Source organism: Lagopus leucura, unplaced genomic scaffold (genome assembly GCF_019238085.1).
Source record: "Lagopus leucura isolate 7727_CA_CO unplaced genomic scaffold, USGS_WTPT01 Super-Scaffold_100035, whole genome shotgun sequence".
In the NCBI taxonomy this organism is placed as follows: domain Eukaryota; kingdom Metazoa; phylum Chordata; class Aves; order Galliformes; family Phasianidae; genus Lagopus; species Lagopus leucura.
The window spans coordinates 5,121,594-5,144,897 of NW_024962284.1; the positions used below are offsets into that span (position 1 = coordinate 5,121,594).

General features: G+C 43.5%; 1 protein-coding gene across 2 annotated transcripts in view; it reads left to right on the plus strand.

Annotated features, from left to right (window-relative positions):
• SPON1 (spondin 1) overlaps positions 1-23,304 on the plus strand; it is a 357,910-nt gene that overhangs the window by 189,260 nt on the left and 145,346 nt on the right. Inside the window, exons 1-2 of one of the 2 annotated variants that reach the window (XM_042882756.1) lie at positions 1,381-1,603; positions 7,560-7,666. In XM_042882756.1, coding sequence (XP_042738690.1) covers positions 1,381-1,603; positions 7,560-7,666 — 330 coding nt within the window. Of the gene's footprint in view, positions 1-1,380; positions 1,604-7,559; positions 7,667-23,304 lie in introns of those variants that run through there. The other variant, XM_042882758.1, reaches the window with a different exon arrangement.

The following is a 23,304-nucleotide window of genomic DNA, read 5'->3' on the forward strand; positions in this document are numbered from 1 at the left end:
AACAAGAACTGTGGCTCAGCACAAGGGTGGGTTGTGCAGGGGTGCGTGCAGTTCCTGCTGTAAATGCTTCACTCAGGTAATTGCTTTTCAATCAATCTTAGCAAAAGAAATGAGAAGTCAAGTATGGAGAATGAAGCAAATTCGCAGGTGTCTTGTGCCAGTGTGGTTACAGCTGTCATTTTCAGTTGTGTATTGGTTTGTTTTTCTTCACTGACAAAGTTGATTGAGGAACCTGGAAAAAGTGAGCCTTGTTCTCATGAAATGAATGAGCTGGGCATAGCAGTCAGATGATATCCAGGAGTCTGTGACGTTATTGAGCTGTAGTCACTCATTTAATTATCGAAATGAACGTGGGTCTTTGGATGGGCGCTAACCACCATGCATAACCAGGCGAGGGGAGCAGTGAAGGGAAAGGGTGGGCACTACCATAGTTCTGCATTTGTTGAAGAGCTGGATGAGACAAGTTCTTAACATGAAGTGTGTTGAACGTGTATTTTGAGGCCGTGCTAATTCACATACCTGATAAAGCAGTCTTTATGTTATGTATTTATGTCTTTTTACTGTAGTGCAGACAGGCTTGCAGTACTGAAGCACTCAGCAGTCTTTCAGAAAGTGAAATGTTCAGCATGCTTGCAGAGAGCCCAACGGGAGAGCGCCTTTATCTGGCAAAGCAACACTAGCTTGTTGCTGAACAACTCGGAAAGGTCAGTGTAGAACCCCAGCGCTTACAACCAGGGTCTCAGCAGCCCAGGCGCGGCTCCGAGCCGCTCGCTATTTGCTGCACTTCTTTGGGAGCCGCACCGAAGCGCTGTCGGACCCAGTGCCCCGCGTCGGCAGCGAGCGGGGGCTGAGGTCGGCTGGCTTTGTGGCCCCGGCAGCCTGAGGCACTCGGGTGCCGCCGAGTCCCGCCGCCGCCGCAGGCAGGGAATACAGGGCCGCCTCTGGGCCCAGCGCTCGGCGGGTCCCCGGGGGCTCGGCTCGCTTCTGCCGTCAACTTCTTCCGCGGCTCTCCGCTCCCTGTAGCAGCATTCAGCGCGCCGCTGCCGTTCGCACCGCTTCGGAGTGGCGGCGTTCCCACGGTCGCGGCGCTGAGCGGCGGTGGGGCGACGCGCTCCGCCCCGCTCCCCCCCGCCCCGTCCCATCCCGCGCTCGGCTCCCGCAGCCCCGGACGGCAGAGCGAGGCCGCCCCGCGCCGTGCGGAGGCAGCGCTTCGCCGGGAGCTGGGCGAGAGCCGGCTCCGTGCTCCCGCCCTCCCCCTTCCCTCCCTCCCCCCCGCCTGCCTCCTCCCGCGCTGCCCCCTCCCCGCCTCTCCCCTCCCCTCTCCGCGCCGCAGCCTCCCCCGGGCCGCCCGGCGCTGCCCGATCTGTGCGGGCGCCGAGGATGGCAGCGCGGCTGCGGCCCCTGGCCCTGCGGCTGCTGGCGCTGACCTTCCCCTTGGTGGCGAGGGGCTTCTCCGACGAGACCCTGGAGAAAGCCGCCAAATCCGAGGGCTACTGCAGCCGGATCCTGCGAGCCCAAGGCACCAGGCGGGAAGGGTACAATGAATTTAGCCTGAGGGTGGAGGGCGATCCGGAATTCTACAAACCTGGAAACAGTTATCGCGGTAAGTTGGCCGTCCCCTCCTTCCGACGGCGGGGGGAACGGGCTGGACAAGTGTCCGCAAAACTACGGCGAGTCCCTGCCTGTCAGCTCCCCGTCCCTCCCGGCGTGCGACTGCGTGGGCTCGGGCAGGGGAACGTGCTCCCACGCCTTACTTAATTGGGGATGCTTTGATGACAAGTGAGAGCGAGTTGCGTTTCACGGCATCGCTTTCGCTCCCGAGAACCGACTCGATATCAGGAGGAATTTCCTTTCTTTTATGAATTCTCTCTGCCGGCTCTGCTCTAGCGCAGCGTTACAAGTTGATGGGATACAAAACGAGATCTTCCCCCGCTTGCCCGCTACTGTGGGATTTCTTTCTAGCCCTGCAAACGCAGCGCAGCGAGGGGAAGCTTCACCATCCAGCAGGAAGGAGAGGGAACTTGGAGCTGGTTGTTCTTGCCCCGAAATGTGAATGTTAATATAATGAGTTAGCATATGGGCAAACAGTGATGCAGCATGCTGCCAGCTTCCCACATTTTCCACTTCTGTTTATCCCACCCCACCTGTTTTTTTTTCCTGGAGAAATGAACAGATGGCTCAAACAGGAAAGAGGCAGAGGAGACTCTGCTAATGACCACTGTAAATAAGAGATGGAGACACTCTTTCTCTGTTGAACGTTTTGCATACGGTGCTTGAAATTAACTTCCAAAGCATACTTCAGCATATTCTTCTAATTAATAGAACGTGGGCAGGTTTTACCCACTTTTCCTGTCTCTGCATATAACCCCTTTGGAAACAAGCCTTCTTGGAACATTCTTTTAACTTTGTGTTTTAAAGTCCTCTGTGAGGAGATTGGGGCTTTTTATGTACCACTGTCCGTCTCTTTTATAGGCAAAATGAATGGTTTCTTGGGGAAATCATCACTTTGGAAAATGGATTTTGAGAGTTTCTTCTAAGTATTTATCCTGACCTTCCTTAGAGTCAGTGCAAAGAGCAATGTTTTCCCCTTGCACAAACGTGGGAGTTTTAGTACAGATAGGGAGAGGAAAGTGTACGCATGGCATAAGCGTTTTGTTCTCTAAAAGAATGGAAAAAATATCTGCTGTACTGATGAGCCTGTTTGGAGCATTAGGCTGTAACTTTGTGTGATCGACTTATGGTTGTTTGTTTGTTTGTTTGTTTTTCCCCAATAACTGATATATTTTAATGTGCTGTAAGGAAACACGCATTTCCCACTGACCAGTTGACTGCTCCAGGCATTAGGGTTAGTACTTGTGTCTGAAGGAGTGCATGCTGCATGTCACCTGGATGCGCCCACCAAGCAGCATGAAAAAGGTGACAGGTTCTCTGACAGTGACAAATGTGTTAATGTTCCTGGGAAGTCTGAGAACGTACGTCTGTGAAAGCATTCGTGGATATCTTCATTCGCCTGCCAGAGAGTTTGCTATTCCATGGGAATGTAGGGGTGAGGAAAGTCCCAGGTGGCTCAGTAGGACAAGTGTTGTAGATCGGTCAGGTCTTGATGTTAGGAGACTGTTCAATACAGTAATCGCATTAGCGTATTGCAGTATCTTAGAAAAATGCATTTAATAATAAAAAGTTAAAAGGCAGACCAAGCTATGTGCCCAGGGTTTTGATATTTGGAATTAGTGCATTCATTTGGCATGGAAGTATACCCAAATTGTCCTTCGAGGACACTGTCTGAATGGTGGGAAGAACATAAGTAAATGTTGCTGTAATATGGATGCTATTCGTGGCAATAACTAGAACTGACAGCCTTACAGGAAGTTTTAAGAGCTTGTTCTGTAGTACAAATAATGCTATACTGTTGTTTTATCAGAAGGTTAGGTAATCAAGCAAGTAAAGTGTGGCATTGTATCACACCTGTGATGGTTTTAGCTGCAGATTACCCAGTATACTACACTGCATAAGATTAACACAGCCTCAGCTGAGTTGGAGCCAGATCTGCCTGTTTCCATGGCCCCTGTTTGATCTAATGCAATCTGGATCCTTGGCACATTCCCTAGTGAGCTTCCTGAATAAACAGGGATTTCTGCAGGGTGGATGGTGCAGGAATGAGCTCTGTGCTCCATCAAACGGGTGGCACAGGGGCATCCATGGGTTGATGAGGTGCTGCAGTGGGATACAGGAGACCATGGGTCGCTGCTCCTTGTTGTCTTTAGGAAAGCTTCAGAGGCCTTCCTGCGGTTACTTACCTTTAGATCAGCAGGGGTCTGTCTGGGCGTGCTGAAGTCTTGCTCTCCATCTCGATGGAGCACGAGGAGAAGAAAATGGTCCTGAGCATGCAGTCATCTCTGTTTTCGCGTGGCACCTCCTCTGGACCCCAAACACTGGTAGCAGCAAGCAAACATAAGTAAGGACGCTTGCTGCTGTCTCAGGTGATCCGGAACGAGGCAGCAGTAGGCTGAGGAGCCATCCTCCTGTCCTCCCTCATGTGTAAAATGGGAGTGATGGACTTTGTGGCTTTTCTCCCTAAGGATGGTAACCTGACAGATTTATAGCATCTTGTTTGGGGCTCAGCCTGTAAGTGGACTTTCCCCCTCTAACCCTAAGGATTGTTGGGTCTCTTTTTTTCCATGTCTTCCTTCTGCTCAACCTGCAAATTGTCTTGTCTTCAACAAGTCCTCATTCCGCAAATGTCTGTTCACGGTTCTCAAGTTGCAGATAGAAGTAAATATTAGAAGCGTACCTGCATTGCTGATGTTTGTGCATCTGGCTTATGCAGCACACTGTAGGGCAGGCGCAGGGCTCGGTGTGCTGCCCCAAACCCAGGGGCTCTGAGCATCTGAGCATCCCGCTGGGGGCATGGGGAGAGAGCATGGAGTGCGTGTGCACGGTGTGAGGGAACTGGCGATCTGTCGGGTGGGGGATGGAGGCAGACAAAAGGAGCTGGTGAGACATAAGCTTCCCTCTAAAGTGCCTTCCTCAACTTTGAGGTTTAATTGATCCTTACGGGAAGTTCTCATTGTTCAATGAGCGCTAATGAACGTAAGCACCGTGGGAGGGATTCTCAGCTGCTCTTTCAAATGGCACAAACGGTCCGAGGAAGACTTTCAGCTCTTGTGCAACACGGAGCCGCTATCTCTTGTGAAAACCAGCTGCGGTCCGGCGGCTCCGAGAGCAAAGCGAGCTGCAGTTTGCCTGCTGGCACAAGCACTCCGTAGCCGGTAAGGGCAGGTATCCCTGCACCGCGGAGCTTGGGCAACCGGCAGAAGTGCTTTAAGCCAGATCGGATGCCAGTGTCGGCCCAGCACAGCTCAGGGATACCTAAACCCCCCCGGGACCACTCCGCTCCAGGGTCCCCCCTGCTGTGCCTGGTGTCCCCAGCTTCGGCACTCCCGGGGCACCGGGTCTCCCTGCACGGCCGGGTGTGCAGGGGGAAGGGCTGCACCACTCGTGTCGGATGAAGCACGGATTTATTCTGGGTTAAAGCGACTGTGTAACCGCAGCATGAGTGCTGCTAACCCCAGGCATTCAAAAAGTATGAGTCAGGCTTTGGAATTCTCGTCATCTTTTTTTTTTTTTTTTTTTCCTCTGCTGCTGAAAGCTTTTATGGTGTTTTAGCGTCCTCTGTTTTATAGGTAGATGTTTTCTTCAGGATTTTGGAAACTGCTTGGTCTGAGCTGTGAAGTTTTGGGGAAGGCAGTGAAAACTGTTGAGTCACTTCACAGCTGGATTCCCTGTTTCCTTGCAAAAGCATTTAAGTATTTCTGGTGTATCCTTTTACTTGTGGTGATTCAGACTTTTGAACTGCATGTAATATATGGAAAAAGTTGTTGCATGTAAAAGACCTTCACGGCAGTTAGTTTCTAAGAACCAGCATCCAAGAGAGCGTGGTGGTTTCATCCTCACTGAGTGCAGCAGTACTCTTCTGAGTTATTGCATCTGGCCGTGTGTTTCCATTTAGGTGGGGCTGCAAATGTTTGCAAAGCTGGGCTAATAACGCTAATTTTGAAGCAGTTAGTAGATGGATGCATTAGTAGATGGAAGCAATGTTTAGAAACGTAGTCGGAAACTTTAGCCCTATTATGGTGCCACTCACTTCCTGTACATATGATGTTTCTTTCTCCTAAGAGACAGCGATGTTTAAGCTCATAATAAGACTCCATGGAAAGAACAGAAAAAGTGCACAGGAAATCGTGAGAGCTGGGGGCCTTGCTATTATGCCCATCAATACCTTGTATTTCTACAGATGTTCACAAATAAAGCAAGAACTCTCCTTGGTCTCAATGCAGCACTTGCAGTTCTTAACCTTTTGCGCATCTCTCTGAGCCATTCATCGCAGGTGGTCAGAAAAGCTGCATGTCTTTGTACAAGCAGCAGGGGACCTGGACCCAGGTACAGCTCCTTAATGCTAGAAACCTCCAAATATCCTGCTTTATATTTTTCAGTCAGCGAATATCTAGGTCAGAAAGGTCCATGTATTCCACGCGAACTCTGAATGATGTTTGGGCTCCTCACCCTGTTTGTGTGCGAGGTACTCTCTCCTGAATGCTCTTCTGTGAAGTTGTGCTTTGCTCGTGGAAGCTGTGGGTGGTCTTTGGTTTTTATTGTGCCAGTCAGCGTTAGAGAATGACAACTGTGTGCTGCAAGCAGTGCTGTCTGCATCGTGCTTGAAGTTAGTTACTTAGTCAGATTTTCTGACTCTTTTCCTTTAGTTCAAACAGTTTTCTCTTTTTTTTTTTTTTTTTTTCTCTGTTTCGGACTAGGATTCCCATAGGGTGTTGAGAAAAGTGCAGTAGTTTTGAAATGCCCCCAAAGACCTTCCTCAAAATTCTGCCCCAATCCCCTTTTCTTAATGGTGTTCAGAAGAGCCATAGCTGACCTCTAACTCAGGTAGGGTCTCCTAGGTGGTGCTTAGGTGCTGGAGGCAAATGGAGGATTGGAGTGTGGAGAAGGGTGTTTTATTCACAGAGTCACAGAATCACAGAATGGGCTGGGTTGAAAAGGACCACAATGATCATTGAGTTTCAACCCCCTGCTGTGTGCAGGGTTGTTGACCACCAGACCGGGCTGTTCGGTTATTCTGGTCCATGTTCTTCTGGTCATATCTTCTCCAAGCATGCCATAGACTAAGGGCAACTCCCAATGCTGTTAGGGCTTCTCTCATCCCACTGACATCACTGAAAAGCGTAGAATGTCATGGAGGTCTGCTTTGAAAGCCTGAGATAACAGGAAAGGCTTCAGGGCCGAAAATCTTAGTCACAAGCTCAGCTTGTAGTCAAGCCTCACCAAGATGAGACTTCTCTTCTTAGCCACATTTGGTAAATGTCCAACTGCAGCAACAGCCACCTGCAGAATAAGTCATTCCAAATTAAAGAAAAAAAAGTCTGCTTTACTGTTTTCCTCATTTGTAGGATGCTTTGGGTACCCAAGCTGGCAGGACAATCATTACTTTACCCAGGAGTTTAACTTTATGTCCTGTTCTGTCCTGAGGTTAAGGAAGAGGAAGGCTAGTTGAAAAGTTAGCACCTCCACGGGCTGGGATGCCTTGCTGGGGTGGGCAGTGTGGTTAGGCTGCTTTGTAGTCAGACACTTTCTGTGCTCAAATGCCTAGAGCTTTGTCTGGGCTCAGAGATGGACAAAAGCTGAAGCCAAATGTTTTGGGAGATGTTCCTTCACATGAAATTAAACAAAACAACGACAAAAAGATCTTCAATACCACCACCACAAAGCAGCCTCCTGTACAGATGAACAGATAAGCTGTTCATGTAGGGGGAAAGAAAGGGGCTTGAACAAAATAGCTGAGACACGTCACATCAGTATTCTGGTAGGGCTTTTCAGTTTACGTGGAAACTTGGACTAAAATTTTTTGTATTCTGGCTGGCTGTTGTTAGTGCTTTAGCTTTTGTTAACAGCAACTTAACCCAGCCACGTTTCATGCTGAACTGTGAAACAATGAGCACACGACTGTTTTCACAATTAACTGTGTGCTTTCTCTGTTTCTGGTACGTCAGTGACACTTTCTGCCGCCACTCCTGCCTACTTTCGAGGATTCACACTGATTGCTCTGAAGGAAGGAAAAGAAGGTGATAAAGAGGAAGACCATGCGGGAACGTTTCAGGTGAGAGATCTTTCCCTCTGCAAGTCTGTTTCCCTTCGTGCTGGGTTCCAAGGGAGCCACTTCTCGCACAACAAGAACGTGTGGAAGTAAGCATAAATATTTGTGGATTCTGGCACGAGAACCATGTAACGTGCTTTATATGCCATGCAATCACTTGAAGAGGTCGTGGCTCTGATACTTCTGCTTCATCTTTCTTTTCCACATTTTTTTTTTTTAATGTTAAACACGTGCATTAATTATTTGAAATAGAGACACCTGAATTTCTTATCCAAAGTGAATATAATTTGCTTTATTCCTGTTTTAGTTTTTGCATTTCCGTGCTTAGAAATTCTTGTCAATTCAGATGTGGATTACTGTTTGGAGAATTGTGCTTGCCACAGCTGTAATGACTGTTTTACCAGTCATAAATTAAGTTCTGCTGTTTTATTGATGCTTAGTAGCTCTTAATGAACGCATTCAGTGGGATGGAATGTTGTTTATTGTTATCAAAAGAATCAGAATCCAGATTGATGATTCACAAAATAGCATTTCGAGCTATTTCAGAATCATGTCGCACGAAAAGAATTCTGGAAATGGAGACCACACATCATATTTTATGAAAACTGATAGAAATTGGTTAGTTGTGTTGTCTCAAATGAGAGATTGTTTGCTGTTTGACTTTCCAAAGTTATAAATACAGTTTGATATACTGATTATAGTTTACAGGATGGGTAATTATACTGATAGTCATTTAATAACGATAAATTTTGTCTGTAACTCACTTGCCACTAAGAAGCATCTCTATTTTTTGAAGAGAAATACTCAGAAGTTTTAACCTGTAGCTACCAAGGGCATCCTACCATCTTTTCTTAAATTGAATTGTTTTTTATTTATAGCAAATATAACATGCAAACTCAACATGTATTTGAGGTGCTTTGAGGTGTCTTTGTAGCTTGCATACATTTTTTTAAGGAAATATGGAATAAGTAAGAAGACGATGTTGGAATAGCTCTCCTTAAAATTAAGTGTTTTCTTAATGCTGTTTCAGAAAAATCTTAATATGGATTTAATATGGTTTAATATGGATTTTTGTTTAAAAAGTAAACTAATGTTCAGGTCTCATCTGATGTTAAGAAATAGAGATGGTCTGCTTCATAAGTTTTAAAATGAACTTGTCACCAATAGTTTGTCTGTTTCAGTTGTTAATGTCTCCATAGCATGACTAATGGAAAAGACTTGGCCTGACTGTGTCCCTTATGGCTAGGTGTAAATCTAACGCAAAGGGAGGAACTTGCTAAGCTTTACTGGAGCACAGAGTGGGAAACAATGGAGATTCTACACTCAGAAAATAAAGTCTGATGGCTCTCCGTGGAGGAAAGATTGTTTAATTAGTTTTATTATCAATAAATCAGTATCAATTGCAATTTGAAGTCAGTATTCTAACTGGCAGGTAGAGCTTCAAATTTGATGCATAACTAAATTTGTATTTCTGTGGTGCAAGCAGTGCTCATTGTGCTCATCCCACATCAACACCATTAATGGAAGCTCATTCACATCCTGCCAGCCCTGCCTGTGTTCATAGAGGTTTAAGGTTTTTATTTAATTATCCCATGGGAGCTTGTGTTGTTGTTAAATACTGGTATCTCTTGTAAGATGGCTACGTGCTAGTAACTAGAAGGGAAGAAGGGAAGTTTATTAGGAAGGTTTGCACTGTTTGCATTGCAGTGAAGATCTTAGTGATTTTATAAGTTTGCAGAGTAATAAAAAAAACATGTACAATCACATGCATGCCACTTGCAGTTATGGATTTCCAGTGCTCCAATGCAGAATACGTTATCCAATGAGTGAGCTAATGGAACAGAACTCAAACTGTTAAATAGTGGCAAAAGACTGGATGCCACTTGTGGGCTACTGGCATAATGCTTTCTTGCCACAAGGAGATATTTACTGTTCAAGTAATAATCACAGCAAAGAACATAAAATGCACTGCATGAGGAAAAGTGTTTCGCTGATTTTAGCAAGTCTTGAAGCTCTGATAGAAGGAACCTTGAGGTTGACAAACGCATTTTTTTCCCCCCTTGGAGAGCATAAACCACCGTGTTTTCAAGCCTGTCAGTACTGCTTTTCAATCATGAGATATGGGTTATGCTGACATCTGTGGACAAAACCCACACCAGAAGCTGTGCTCGGGTGAGGATCCCATGGGGCCATGCCTTTTGGTTTAAAGGTTGTACTGAGCAACGTGTGTAATGCTTCAAAATAGAGCAGAGGAGCATGTGTTTGAGCAAGAAGGTGTTGAGTAAGGACTGGTATCTCAGCAGCTGATAGAGCCATTGGATGCATGGGTTTTGGGGTCGCAGTTGTGCTGCAGTAAGTTTTGCTCTGCAGCCCCTTGTGCAGGATGAATGTGCTGTGACGGCCTTCTGTGAGTTTACCCAGTGGCTTTGCTCTCTTGCAACCTTCTCATGGCTCATTTACTTTTGCCTTGACTGCGAGTCAGCAGGTATGGTCAGTCTTCATTAATCATTAAGCTGCTGGGTCTTGATTCTGTAAGGAGCACAGCTGTTAGAATTGTTGGTTGGGCAGGTATTTTTCTCCTGTACTTTTTTTGTTACTTTTGTACTTGTCATAGAGTAGAGACCATTACAGAAGTTCAGTTTGTACTCTATTGTTCTAAATCCGTTTTTCACTGAGAAAATTAGGATTTTAGATCTGATGTGTTACTATTGGTTCTTTACCAATGCGTCCAAACTGTTTTCCTTGGTTCTTGAAGCACGCCCTGAGCACAATTTGTGCTTAGCGTAAATAAATGGCGTTATTTCCCACAAACGTACGTTACATTAAATATAACTGGGGAGTTAAAGATGCCAAATTCAGCTGCAGAAATACCAGGATGTAATAACACAGCTCTTACTTATGCAAATGGTAATTGCACAGCGCTGGGGCGCAGTGCAGCACGCTGAAAGCTTGGGATGCCCGTCCCACTGCTCTCTTTAGAAGAGCTGTTCCCAACTGTTGTCATGCAAAGTGCTGATCCTTCTGCTTTGTAACGATGAGCAACAGTCTGCAAACTGAAGGCAATTGGAGGGCAGCTTCTGCTCAAAGGCAGCAATCAAACTGATAGGCTGTAGAACAGTATCTATATGGGCCGTTTTAATCGACGTGTATATGCAGTGCAATGGATTTAGTTTGGTAAATAACATAGATTAATAGAAATTTAGTCCTGAATCTCATTTCATCCATCTTCCTTCTCAAAGGAAAAATAAACGCTCCAAGAAAATCCTTGGGGGTGTTTCCTGAATGTTTTCAAGAAGCATTCAACAGCAACAAGAGATTCATAATCTCTTCAAGCATTCAAGCCCTTTGATATTTTATGAGAAATTCAAGAAAAACTATATAAAACTTTTTTTCTGATGTCTAAAGTGAGTTGTCTTTAATAGTGGTGAGATTGTTCTCTTATTAGATAGTCCTCCAGAATTAAGAGCTTCCTTGGTATTTTCTGAGACAGTTACTTTGAAGTTTCCCTTAATCTCTCTCCAATTCCTTACACTTTCCATTTGTATGTTATTAACATTAACTTATTTTTCCTTGTTGAGTTTTGCCTTTTATGTTGTCGAGTTGCAAGTGCAGTCTTACTTGTGTTGCCCAGAACTGTGCAAAATCAGTCAGTTTGAGCCCTTAGTACACAACCGTATAGAATTCAGACAGGATAGTCCTTTGAGAATATCATAATTCTGTTCTCTTCATGCAGAAATCTAAGTGTACACAACTTACCTGTACAGTGGGAACATTTTGGTATTGTACAGGAGGTCCATAATGAATTTCTAAGCCCTTTCTTGCACATTCTGTTGCCTACGTAGTTATTCATCATTTATGCCTATCTGTTTTATTCCTTCTCAGTGTGGATCTTTGTATTTGTCTTGCCAAATTTCATCTTGACTGCATTTTCAGTTTATCAAGGAAATTCTCAACTGTAGTGCTATCCCTCCAGTGTGCCCAGCATTCTTCCAAAAGTTATTACTGTTTATGAGGTTTGTAAATACTTGTTAAATGGCGAAGCGGCCAGTTGTGTGCAAATGTGACATGCTTTTCTCATGTATGGGGATAAACTGAGTCACACAGACTCAAAACTAGACTTTTCTCTGTCCTGTTTTGGCCTAATCTGCCCTTAGATTATTATGCTATGTCTGCTGTTTTTGTGATATTTTGCTACTGAATGTTTACCTGAAGCTGTCCTTTTACTCTGCCAAGAAAACAAGTTTCACTTTCTTTGCTTTACAGTGAGTCAAGAAGTTCTTAGTTTAGTTTACCACCCTGTGGTGAAAAACTAGTTAAGAACAGGAGCAAGATCAAGGTTTTGCTTAAAAAATAAATGTGTGTGTGTGATGTTTATAATAATTAGGTGTTTTCTGCTTAAGCAGATTCATGTAACAGAACCTGAAGTAGCAGCTGATAAGTAAGGCTCTGGTGGTCTTTTGCCCTAAGTCACTTTTCTCTTAAGTTATAACGTTGCCTTTGTTTGCTGAACGGTGATCATTTCTTTTGATGCTGTTTTGCTGACTGATGGGTTTACCAAAGCTTTCAGATTAGAAAATATTGTTATGAAGCTCTTAGAAAAGCAAGCCCTTGGTTGTTGTGTTCCTGCATTTTACAGGACTTGTGCATCTTTTTAAGCAGCTGATATACTGCATTTTGAAAAGAGTAGTTTTAAAAGGCTTTTGGCCACATCTGAAGATATATTAGATCTTGTATTTATATTCTAACTTAGCTTATATTTTTAAAAATGGCCGCCGTTCTTTATCAAGCTTTTAATTACTGATGTTTGTTTCTTTTTAAAAAAAGCTTATGCCTATGTATGAGTGTATCAGACAACAAGTAAATGGCTTACTCTCTGATGGATGGAATGATGTAGTTTTGTTCAGGACTTGCATAGTGTTTTGCTCCTGTTTGCATTCTGTACCTCCCCAGCATCTTATTGCTGGACGAGAGTCATCGTACTGTCTATAAGCATATGGAAATAACACATTTCTACTCTGACTTGACTCTGACTCATCCAGTGGTTTGCAAATTGTGATATTGATTTCCAGTTCATAGTGAAATCGTGTGGCTTAAGTTTCTCAGTAAAGCTTCCTCACAGCACTGAAAAAGTAACGTTCCCCTCTAGCTAAAATGTTGAACTCTGAGGTTTTCGTGGAGGAGGGTTGTGAATTTACAGGTAGGAAATTTAGTCTTCAAGTGACAGATGAAGTGAGAGGAGGTAAGAAAAGGATGGGCGCTATTTATTTCCTTGCAGCTTTAAACCTAGTAATTATATGGCTGCAACTTGTGTACCTTGCTTACATTTATCAGGGAGGAATACAAAGCAGGTGTGTTGGCTTTCCAAAGAGAGATGACTGCTGTATGACCCTGCTTCCAAAAAGGGGGTGTGTGTGCAGTTGCATTCAAAACCCTAAATGAAAATTCTGTTTCTGAAGTTTTGATCAGTAGCTCCGTCATCAGCAGGAGCTAAATCAATGTGAAACAGCTGCATACAGTCATTAAGTTCATGATCCGATGCTATTATAGAAGCTTAAAGATGAGAGAATTGGGATATGCCAGGTATGCGATTTGGAGACTGAGAAAGGAGAGATGAATCTTGAATCTGTAAAGTTAAATGTCATATTTAAGTCTCTGGCAAATGTGAAAGATTAGGAGTATTCCCGAATTTCTGCTAAATCCAGTCTTGCCTTGGAATTATTTTATGAGAATCACTGTGCACGTTATTCTAGGCAAATTCAGTGGTAAAATGGGCTCTAATTCCTGTTGTGTGTAGGATGGAATTGGTTGTCCTCGGCGTAAACTTTCACACATTTTCTAGAGTTCCCTGACTTCCACAGTGTGATACTCAGGGGTTAAAACTTGAGCTTATAAAATAAAAGGCATCTGTCACAACAAGTAATAGTGATGGGAAGATGTGAATAAACTCTTGGAATGAGATTACATAGAAAAATCTCCAGTACACTGGAAGAGGTAGACCTGAACCACTTACTGGCAAGGTTGTGGTTAAAAACTGTATTGCTTCAAACAGTAAAAGATTATTTTGTAAAACAAAAGTGATGAGTGCTGGGAACTTTGAGAAGGGGAACAGCTCTGTGGTAGGTATTATTTGCTGCTGATGACACTGTAGAAGAAGCAAATTAGATTCTAATCACTTTGTTTGTTTTTTGACCCTTCATTTACTTTTATTTTGTTTCTTCTTGTTTGAGCTTGTGTTCAAATGAGGCATTTTTATGTTCAGTCACCCATTTTTTGCTTATACTACATACCAGCTTGTTACACCACAGAAATTTTTTCAAATCATATATGTAGTTGCCATGTCTTTTGGGATTAGTTATTGAAGTCATATGAAGGCACAGCCAAAACCAGAAAACATAGGAAATCTGTAGATATTATGTGTTTGACTACAGTGGATGCTTGAAGTACTGGCTAGCATTTATTAAGAGGAAAAATACTGAATTTTTTTTTTTGATAACTTGCTTATGTCAACTCCGAGTGTTTTTCTGTAGCTTACTGGTTTATTGCTTAGTAGGAAAAGAGACCTTCTGCTGAGAGCTTGCAGAGATTTATATGAACTCGTTCACCATGGATGCTGGGAGAACGAGAGACAGCAGGTACAAAGTGAAACAAGGCAGAGTAAGACTTTTCTCTGTGATGATGGTAAGGCAGTACCACAGACTGCTTAGAGATGGTGTGAACTCCATCCCTGGAGGTTTTCAGGACTAGCCTGGATGCAGGTACTCTGATTTGTAGCAATGCATTGCAATAACAGGAGTTATGGACAGATGACAACACTGACAGCACTACCCAGGCGCCAGCACATACAGGGCAGTTGCATGCAGTCTGTTGCATGCGTGCGTTCTTCCATGTAGGCATATGAAATCAAATCTGAGTTAAGGGTAATATCGATGAATTCGTATATAAATGTATGCCTAAATATTGCTAAATATTCCTGTCTTAAGCATGAAAACCAGAAGACCTCTTCCAAATCACGCCTGCCTTCAATAGGGCTTCCTCATGCTGATGCAAGGCATTATCTGACTTCCCTTCAGACAGCTCCATTTTAACTAGACTGGACTGTTTTTCACAAGGGATATCTTGCTGTGCCTCTACCATTACTTTTAAACCTTGAAACTATTACTTTTTATTTATTTGGCATAAGTTCCTTTTTTTTTCTTTTCCCCATTTTCTTGCCCTCTTCCTGTCTCTTCACACATCATTCTTTCATTGTTTAATTTAATCTCAGTCTGTTCTCATATTTTCTTTTTGGTTGGTGAGATAGTGCTCTTCCTTGAAAGCAGCTTCAAATGGCGATTGTCACAGTAAGAGCTTATATTTTCTTTTAGCAAAGGGCTGTGCCTAAATAAATATTCCATTTGTTGATGTTTCGAGTTGTGCTTTCAAGAAAAACACACACCAAAAACCCACTCCTACCTTCTCCCCAGGGAAAAAAAAACAGCCCTAAACCGAAATCAGGAAATGTGCATCTTGAGATATGTCCACTAAAACTCCAGACTCTTTTTCAGAGCTAAGGCTTATCAGAAGTATGTTGTCTCAAGTCTGACTTCTGCCCTGCCTTGCAGTCTGCAAATTGTACACACTCTACTTCTGCAGTGCCAGACTGCATCACAGTGATGTATCAGAGTTCCATGCCTTAATCTCCTGTGAAAAGAATAACTAAATTATTCTGTCCTTGGGTTAGCTCTAAACCTTCTGGCTCCCAAAGGTTCCTGAGCGGATTCCTCAGATGATTGGAATTGGCTGCTCCAGTCAATGTGGGAAGATGTGTAGAGAGGAAATAGCATTAGAAGCACTGTCCTTCTCTGCCTTACAGGCTCCAGCCTGCTCTTCACACCCACTGTCATTGGGAGGGACCTTCTGGGCCTCTTGGGGCCATGCAACACCTTGCAGGAGTTTGCAGTGCAGATCTGGCTTCCAGACCGCGGTTTGCATTTGCAGTTATTTCATTCAGAGCCCAAGTCCACTTCTGGGAGTGCAGTTCTCTTTGTTCAGTCAGCGAAAGCTGTGTGTTCTTGTCTTCAGAGCATTGCTGAAGAGAAGGTAACCGTCTCAGTGATTTCAGTGATTTCAAAGGAACACGTGTTAAATACGTTTTCTTCCAGCCCAGGTAATCTACCTAGCACATTGTTATTCTAATGCCTGTCTGTCTTTAGATAGTGACTAGTCTGCACCAGAAACAACTCTGTGGCAGTAACTTTACAGAGGATAAATGTCATGGTTTATAGCTCCACCTGTACATAGACTACGGCTTCATTGAAACTTTTGCTGAGCATCTCTTTCTTCATTCCTAGTGTTACCATCAAGCTTTCCTTTTGGTCTTGTTATTTACTAGCTTAATCTAGGGCTCTCACCAATTACTACACATTCTTTGTGGATCTGCTGAGCTGTATCACCATTATCTCCTCAACTCTTGTCCTTCTTTAAATGTTCTATGAATTACCTCTGATCTATTTACTATTCTCCAATGTCAGAAAACCTTCCATGTGTCAGTTTCAATCAGCAGGGCCTTAGTGCCTGTTTGCTGCCCTTCCACTTGACATCAGGTATTCCCTATGGATCTGGACAACCATGCTACCCCCATCACGAGACAGGTTTTCAAAAAGCAAAGTTACTCTGGCTAGATGTGCTACCAGACTGCAGTGACTGGACTATAGAAGTAGAAGTTTCTGTACGTGCGTGACTCCTCTCTTGTATTATGCTTTCTTTTTGGAAGGGTGGAAGGGGTGGGGGTGAATATGGTAGTAGAGTCTGAGTCTCAGTTTGACTGTTTCTCCAGGCTATATGGACTTCTCCACTATTTTAAGAAAATCTTGCCTTCACACCTCTAGAATTGTGAGGAAGGAACACAGACACCAGTAGAAAGTCTCCCAGTTAAATTTAAATGGTGGGTGTTTGTTTGGATTTTTTTCCTCTTAATTAATTGTTCTGAGTGCCTTTTAGTGGTTTAGAATCGCAGTGGCATTTTTAAGTTTAGGAATTTATCTGCCTACTGGGCTGGCTCATGAACAGCTAGAGAAAATCCTTCAGCTGATCTTCAGACTGTATTGGACGTCTTCAGTTCTCCAGGCTGCATAGTTGTCAGGAGAGTCGGTTCTCATCACGCTCATTTGCTGAATTCATTGCTACCAGGCTGAATTTATTTTGCTGTGCCATTTGTCTTGAGAATTGCTTTGTGAATTCAGAAGGTAGTTTTACGTTACCAAAGTGACAGTATATTTAGCTTTCGTTATTCTAGCCTGCATGTGTGCCCTTCTCAGACCTAGATGCAATCTACGCTGGCAGTTAGTCTTCCTCATTTGCAAGTGTTCCCTTTCTGATGTTGGTAGGAGTCTCAAACTGTTTGCAGAAGGATTCTATTTCAACTTCCACTGCTGTCCTGAATAGTTGTAATTGATTATTTTCTCTACTGCAATAGCTCTTTCTCATGACCTAATAACCCAGGATCATTAGTCATCTGATCACGGTGTATTTACTCTACATCAGTGATGTAGACTGTGTCCCCGAATGCCTCTCCATGTAGCACAGGACATGAAATGCAGGTGGTGATGGACGATATTGCTGTTTCATCTTACAGCCACAATAATGCAAGATCTGTTAAGGGAAATGACCATATATTTTGACTCATTCACCATGCCTGTTTTTCAGTGCTTTGTCCTAATGTACCTTCATAGATGACTTCTGTTAGTTCACTTCATGCGGTCATGAGCAGATATTTACACAGATGTCCTTGGGATGATAGGCAAGGACTTGTAGATTTTTTTTTATTATTTTTTTTTCTAATTTTACCTTTTCATTTTCAACACATCAGATGTTTTGCTTCAGTGCTAGTATTTACTCAAGAGACTCTTCAGACATTTCTGTTTAGGATGCTTGATTTTCTTTGGCTTCTTTTCTTTAAAAACTTCAAGGTGAAGCTAGAATGCATGTTTGAAATGTCTTCTCGCACTGTGTGTTTAGACTGTTTGGAAACTGAGACCAAAAAGCTGTGTAACTTCACTTTTCCTCCCGTATCTACTGTTGGAGGACTCTGGGAGCTCCTCATCCAGTCTTTTGCCAGCACAATGCTAGATTGCTTCAGAGCGAAGTGACCTTTTTTCTCACTGGTCTGTGAAGACTGAGATGTTAAAGATGTCAAAGATTGAAAGTACTTACATGGAAGATCATCTTTGGATGAATGGACCAAGTTCTCATGTCAGGATTTCTCCTGGTCTGTCTCCCCTCATCCTGATTCTCTCCAAGTGTTTTATGTCCCCTAAAACTTTGCTAATAATCACCTGAAAGGTATTTCTTTCCATTAACGTCAAGTCCTGCCACAGAGGTTCTCAGTACTCATCCTCTGCCTGACTGATTTCTGAAAGGCTTCCAGGGGCACTGTTTCAGTGAGATTTACGCTCAGTCCTGTCTGCTCTCTGACACCCTTTCTGTTCATGCTGCTCCCAGCCTGCATCTCATTCTGCTGGGAGTACATGGCTGCTGCCATCACTGCTGCGAGAAGAGTCATGCCTTTGTTGCTGATTTCTCATCTGCTAAGTTGTTCTCTGACAGAATTGCTTCTGTTTCTATGCAAGAGTGTCAACTTGATCAGCAGATGAAGCCGGGAGATGCGGCTTTCAGGTTAGGCAGGAGACAGTGATGTCTGACTCTCATTCATTGACTTGCTCCTTTTAGTTCCCAACTATTTCTTACTGTAAGGGAGAGCTCTTGCCTTCTACCCAGAGACAGGCACCTGTAGATATGGTCTCGCTGCTGAGTCAGGCAGATTCTCAAGCTGTTTGAGTATTTCCATCCTAGCTGGCTTTGGGACTGACTTGCAGGAGCTTGACTTAGTAGGCAACCACTATACAGTGAGAGATGCATCTAAAAATGATGCATGACTTGATGCTCTAGTTAGGCAGTTTTGCTTTCTGAAATGATTTTTGACTATTCTAAGTAACTGTGCCTGTGGAGGGGCCTGTTGCTGGGAGTCACCCACAGTGTAAATACACATACCAGCAATCATTGAAAGGGGACAGAAAAATTACTTGTAATTGCATTTCTTGCAGATGGGTGGTGTTGTTTTTTTTAATTATTTTTAATTATGCCTCCAACTGCCCTCCTTCCTCCTCTGCTCTTCACTGTCCTGTTCAGCTGTTGAGCAAGAGAATCTGAAATCATGTCTTCCTCTTTGCTTTTTTTCATGGTGGTGTGAGGTGCTGCTATGTGAATGCGTGTTACAAGTAGAGAAAAGCAGGTTTTTTCTCTCTTTGGTAATTTTGATTCCAGTTTGTATAGAGAATTGAATATCTATGTGGGCAAAACTTTTCAAGCAGCCAGAATTACTGGCAACTCGATGGACTTTCTATCCAGGAAATTATTTATTCCAGGAATTTATTTATTTTGCCAAATATTTGCTGGAGAACACTTTGTATTTTTTGCATGTGGATGCTTTTGATTATTAAAGCATGTCTGTTGAAAGTTAATTTTCATATGAAAATAAATCAAAAATAGCAAAGAAACTTCTGATCCAATTTCACAAAAGCCAGTGTTTGGTTCTTGAGAGTGCTTTTCATAGTGCTCGGTAATTAGAAAGGGAAATTCCCTGCTGGTGTAGAGCTGCCATTTTGTCCCCCTGTTCCCTGCATTGTCTCTGTGGTAAGGTTATTATGCAATCTCTGGCAAGCTCATCCTAGCAGACTGCTTACTAATTTGTAGGCTGTAGGTGTAAATGGGAAAGCCTTCATTCTGCTTCTGTTTACTTCGCTGATTGAACTGGACTGCAATTATTCTCATCTGTGTGAATTGAGGCACTGTTGTTGCTCTTGCCTCTTTTTTGTCCTTGTGGGTGGGCATAGCTCATTTGGACCTGCATTTCTTTTCAAAAGAAACATTTAAAAGAATGAGTGCATAAGAAGTAGTTTTAGTACTTACTGTTCTATAATCCGAATGGTTATGTATTTTCCTGCAGTCACTGGTGAAGTACAGGTTACTTAGGGCATTGCCAGTGCCTGTGATTGGTCAGGCACACATCATGGTTTTGTTCTCTTGGAACTCGTTTAGTCTTTTTTAATTCCAGTGATGTGAGTAAAGCTGACTCTGCTTGTATAGGAGACTTAATTATACCTGATGGTGCTTAGTTCAGCCTGTTTGTCTCCAGCCTACTTAAGCTGACCTCCTGCTTTTTAAAGAGAGGAAACAGAAAAAGGGTAGGTAAAATAGCAAACAAATGCTGAAAATGGAGAAATACTTTATATTGTGGCCTGTTTTGAGCAATAGGTCGCTTTCTTATGAAAATCAGCTACCTATTTTATATAATTAATAGAAGAATGCTTTCTGGAAGCTGCAGGGAGGTACTTTAAATGGTTGCTAAGGCAGCAGATTGCCTCTTACAGGTGGTTTCTCTGCTCTGGCTGCTCTGTAGATGTTGTTGTGGGAACTCTCGATGCAGGAATAAAGCAAGAACCCGAAGCTAGGATACCACCCCACACTAACCTGCCTGTTAAGAAAATCTGTCCACACGTTGGGATAAATCCCAGCGTTATTAAGATAACTGAAAATATTTTCTCTATTTGCTGCACACATAGGACTTGTGTTTTTTTTTTTGGCTGTGCAAAATTCCTTTGCTTCCTTTGAGATTCTTTCAGTAACCTAGTTTCTAATCCACAAAGGTTATCCAAAGTGTGCACAAGAATTAGAATTGGGTTATGATACATTTAGATAGTGAGATTATATAATAAACTCTGTTTCAGACATTGAGTGTTCCAAGCAATAATTTGGAGCATGTTTCTCAGGAGTTGTATAGGATTTTTGTTAAGCGTGAAAAAAACCTGCATACTGTCTCCTCAGAATTATAGGTATATTTATCCATTTTTTCTTTAGCTCACGTGATGCTCATCAGCTCGTCTGATTACATTAGTTGTAAAATTTATTAAGCCAACATAATAAGTAACGAGCTTTGTGTGCGGTGAAGATGTTGTGCAACTGCCAGCTTCCACAGAAAGAACAGAGTGCACCTCACCACATGGTCTTAGGTGTCTAAACCCATTTCCCTCTCCCTACCGACTGTGAAAGAGATTTGGCATTTCTTTGGGGGAATAATGAGCTTGATACAACTGATGTGAAAGATCTTTCTGGATTTATGACCATTTCTTTCATATTTTCAAATCCGTATCCATGCACAAAGAAATTGTTTATGCCTTATTATGGCCAGAATAAGCCAGAATGACATAAGCGTGGGAAGGACTGCTGCAAGAGTAAAGAATATGGAAAATATAAGAAATTGGGATAAAACGCTGAACTCACTCTTATTAAGGTGCTTGGCTGTTAATAAGAACTCTTCTGTGGGTTTAGAGATGCTATTCCTAAATTTTTATTCTGATTAAATTTACCGAATCTGGTCCTAGAGATTTCATTTGTTGGTGCTTCCAGTTTTGTATGCAACAGTATGGATGTAATATAGCTTTGAAATGAGCTTTGATACTGCCTTTCCCCTGAAGATTTTGATGTTGTTCTGTAAATTAAATTCCATAAGTATTTTCGTAGAATGAGGATTTATCGTAACTGCATTACAGAATACGAAACTGTCAAGCAACTTAATCAAGATGACAAATCGGGCTTTAACCACGATTAAACGTAGGGATTTCTGCTCTTTACATAGCATTTGCCTCCTGAGTCAAGAATGTTTAAATAGTCTTCTTTTTCTTGTATGTAAATACTATCTGTGCATGAAACACAACAACAGTTTGTAAGAGTGTAGAACGTTCCTCCCATGAGTGTAAAATGCAACCTGGGGATTTTAAAATAGAAAAACACAGCCTAATGCTGCCTGTTTGATGGGGGTCCCTAAAAGCAATTCCAGTAATGGCAGCAGTTGGTATATAGTTTGAAAGATGAGCAAGTCCTTCTTGCTACCAGATCTGAATGAGAAAACACTCTTCAAATGCTCTCTTAGCACTCTAGGCTCCAGTGCTTAAGCTGTACTGTGTCTGGCCAGCTAGTTTTATTTTTGTTGCCTACTTTTTTTTTTAAATAATGCATTGAACATGGAATACATTTTATTACATGTATACTTTAACTGTCTTATGCGCTCCTGGTTGACTGAAGAGGTTCCAGAGGATTGGAGGCTTGCTGATGTGACGCCCATCTACAAGAAGGGCCATAAGGAGGATCTGGGGAACTACAGGCCTGTCAGCCTGACATCAGTGCCAGGGAAGGTCATGGAACAAATCCTCCTGGGAGAGATCACACGGCTCGTGCGCGACGTTCACGGGATCAGGCCCAGCCAGCATGGGTTCATGAAAGGCAGATCACGTTTGACCAACCTCATCTCCTTCTACGACTGGGTGACCAGAGTGGTAGATGAGGGAAAGGCAGTTGATGTAGTCTACCTAGACTTCAGCAAAGCCTTTGACATGGTCTCTCACAGTATCCTTCTGCGGAAACTGGCTGCCCATGGCCTGGACAGTTTTACCCGCCGTTGGATAAGGAACTGGCTGGAGGGCCGTGCTCAACGGGTGGTGGTCAATGGAGTGAAGTCCAGCTGGAGACCTGTTACAAGTGGTGTCCCCCAGGGGTCGGTACTGGGGCCCATCCTGTTTAATATCTTCATTGATGACTTAGATGAAGGGATTGAGTGTACCCTGAGTAAGTTTGCAGATGACACCAAGTTGGGAGGTGGTGTCGATCTGCCTGAGGGCAGGGAGGCCCTGCAGAGGGATCTAGATAAGCTGGATCGCTGGGCCGAGGTGAATGGGATGAGGTTTAACAAGGCCAAGTGTCGGGTCCTGCACTTTGGCCACAACAACCCCATGCGGCGTTACAGGCTTGGGGATGAGTGGCTGGATGAGTGTGAAGAGGAAAGGGACCTGGGGGTGTTGGTTGATGGTTGGCTGAACATGAGCCGACAGTGTGCTCAGGTGGCCATGAGGGCCAACGGCATCCTGGCCTGCATTAGAAATAGTGTGGCCAGCAGGAGCAGGGAGGTGATCATCCCCCTCTACTCAGCACTGGTGAGGCCGCACCTCGAGTACTGTGTTCAGTTTTGGGCCCCTCACTACAAGAAAGACATTGAGGCCCTGGAGCGTGTCCAGAGAAGGGCAATGAAACTGGTGAGGGGTCTGGAGCACAAGTCTTATGAGGAGCGGCTGAGGGAGCTGGGATTGTTCAGTCTGGAGAAGAGGAGGCTCAGGGGAGACCTCATTGCACTCTACAACTTCCTGAAGGGAGGTTGTGGTGCAAAAGGGTCTGGCCTCTTCTCCCAGGCAATAGTAGGACCTGAGGAAATGGCCAGAAGTTATACCAGAGGAGGTTTAGGTTGGGTATTAGGAGAAACTTTTTCTCTCAGAGGGTGGTCAGGCACTGGAATGGCTGCCCAGGGAGGTGGTGGAATCGCTGTCCCTGGTAATGTTCAAGAGGCGCCTGGGTGAGGAGCTACGAGATATGGTTTAGTGCTTGTGGTACTGATAGGAATTGGGAGAGTGGTTGGACTAGATGATCTTGCAGGTCGTTTCCAACCTTGTGATTCTGTGATTCATATGTGGCCTAAGCCAATTCCTCTTTGTTCAGTATGGCCCAGGCAAATCAAATGGTTGGATGCCTATGGTTTAAACCAACAAATCCATTTGGAT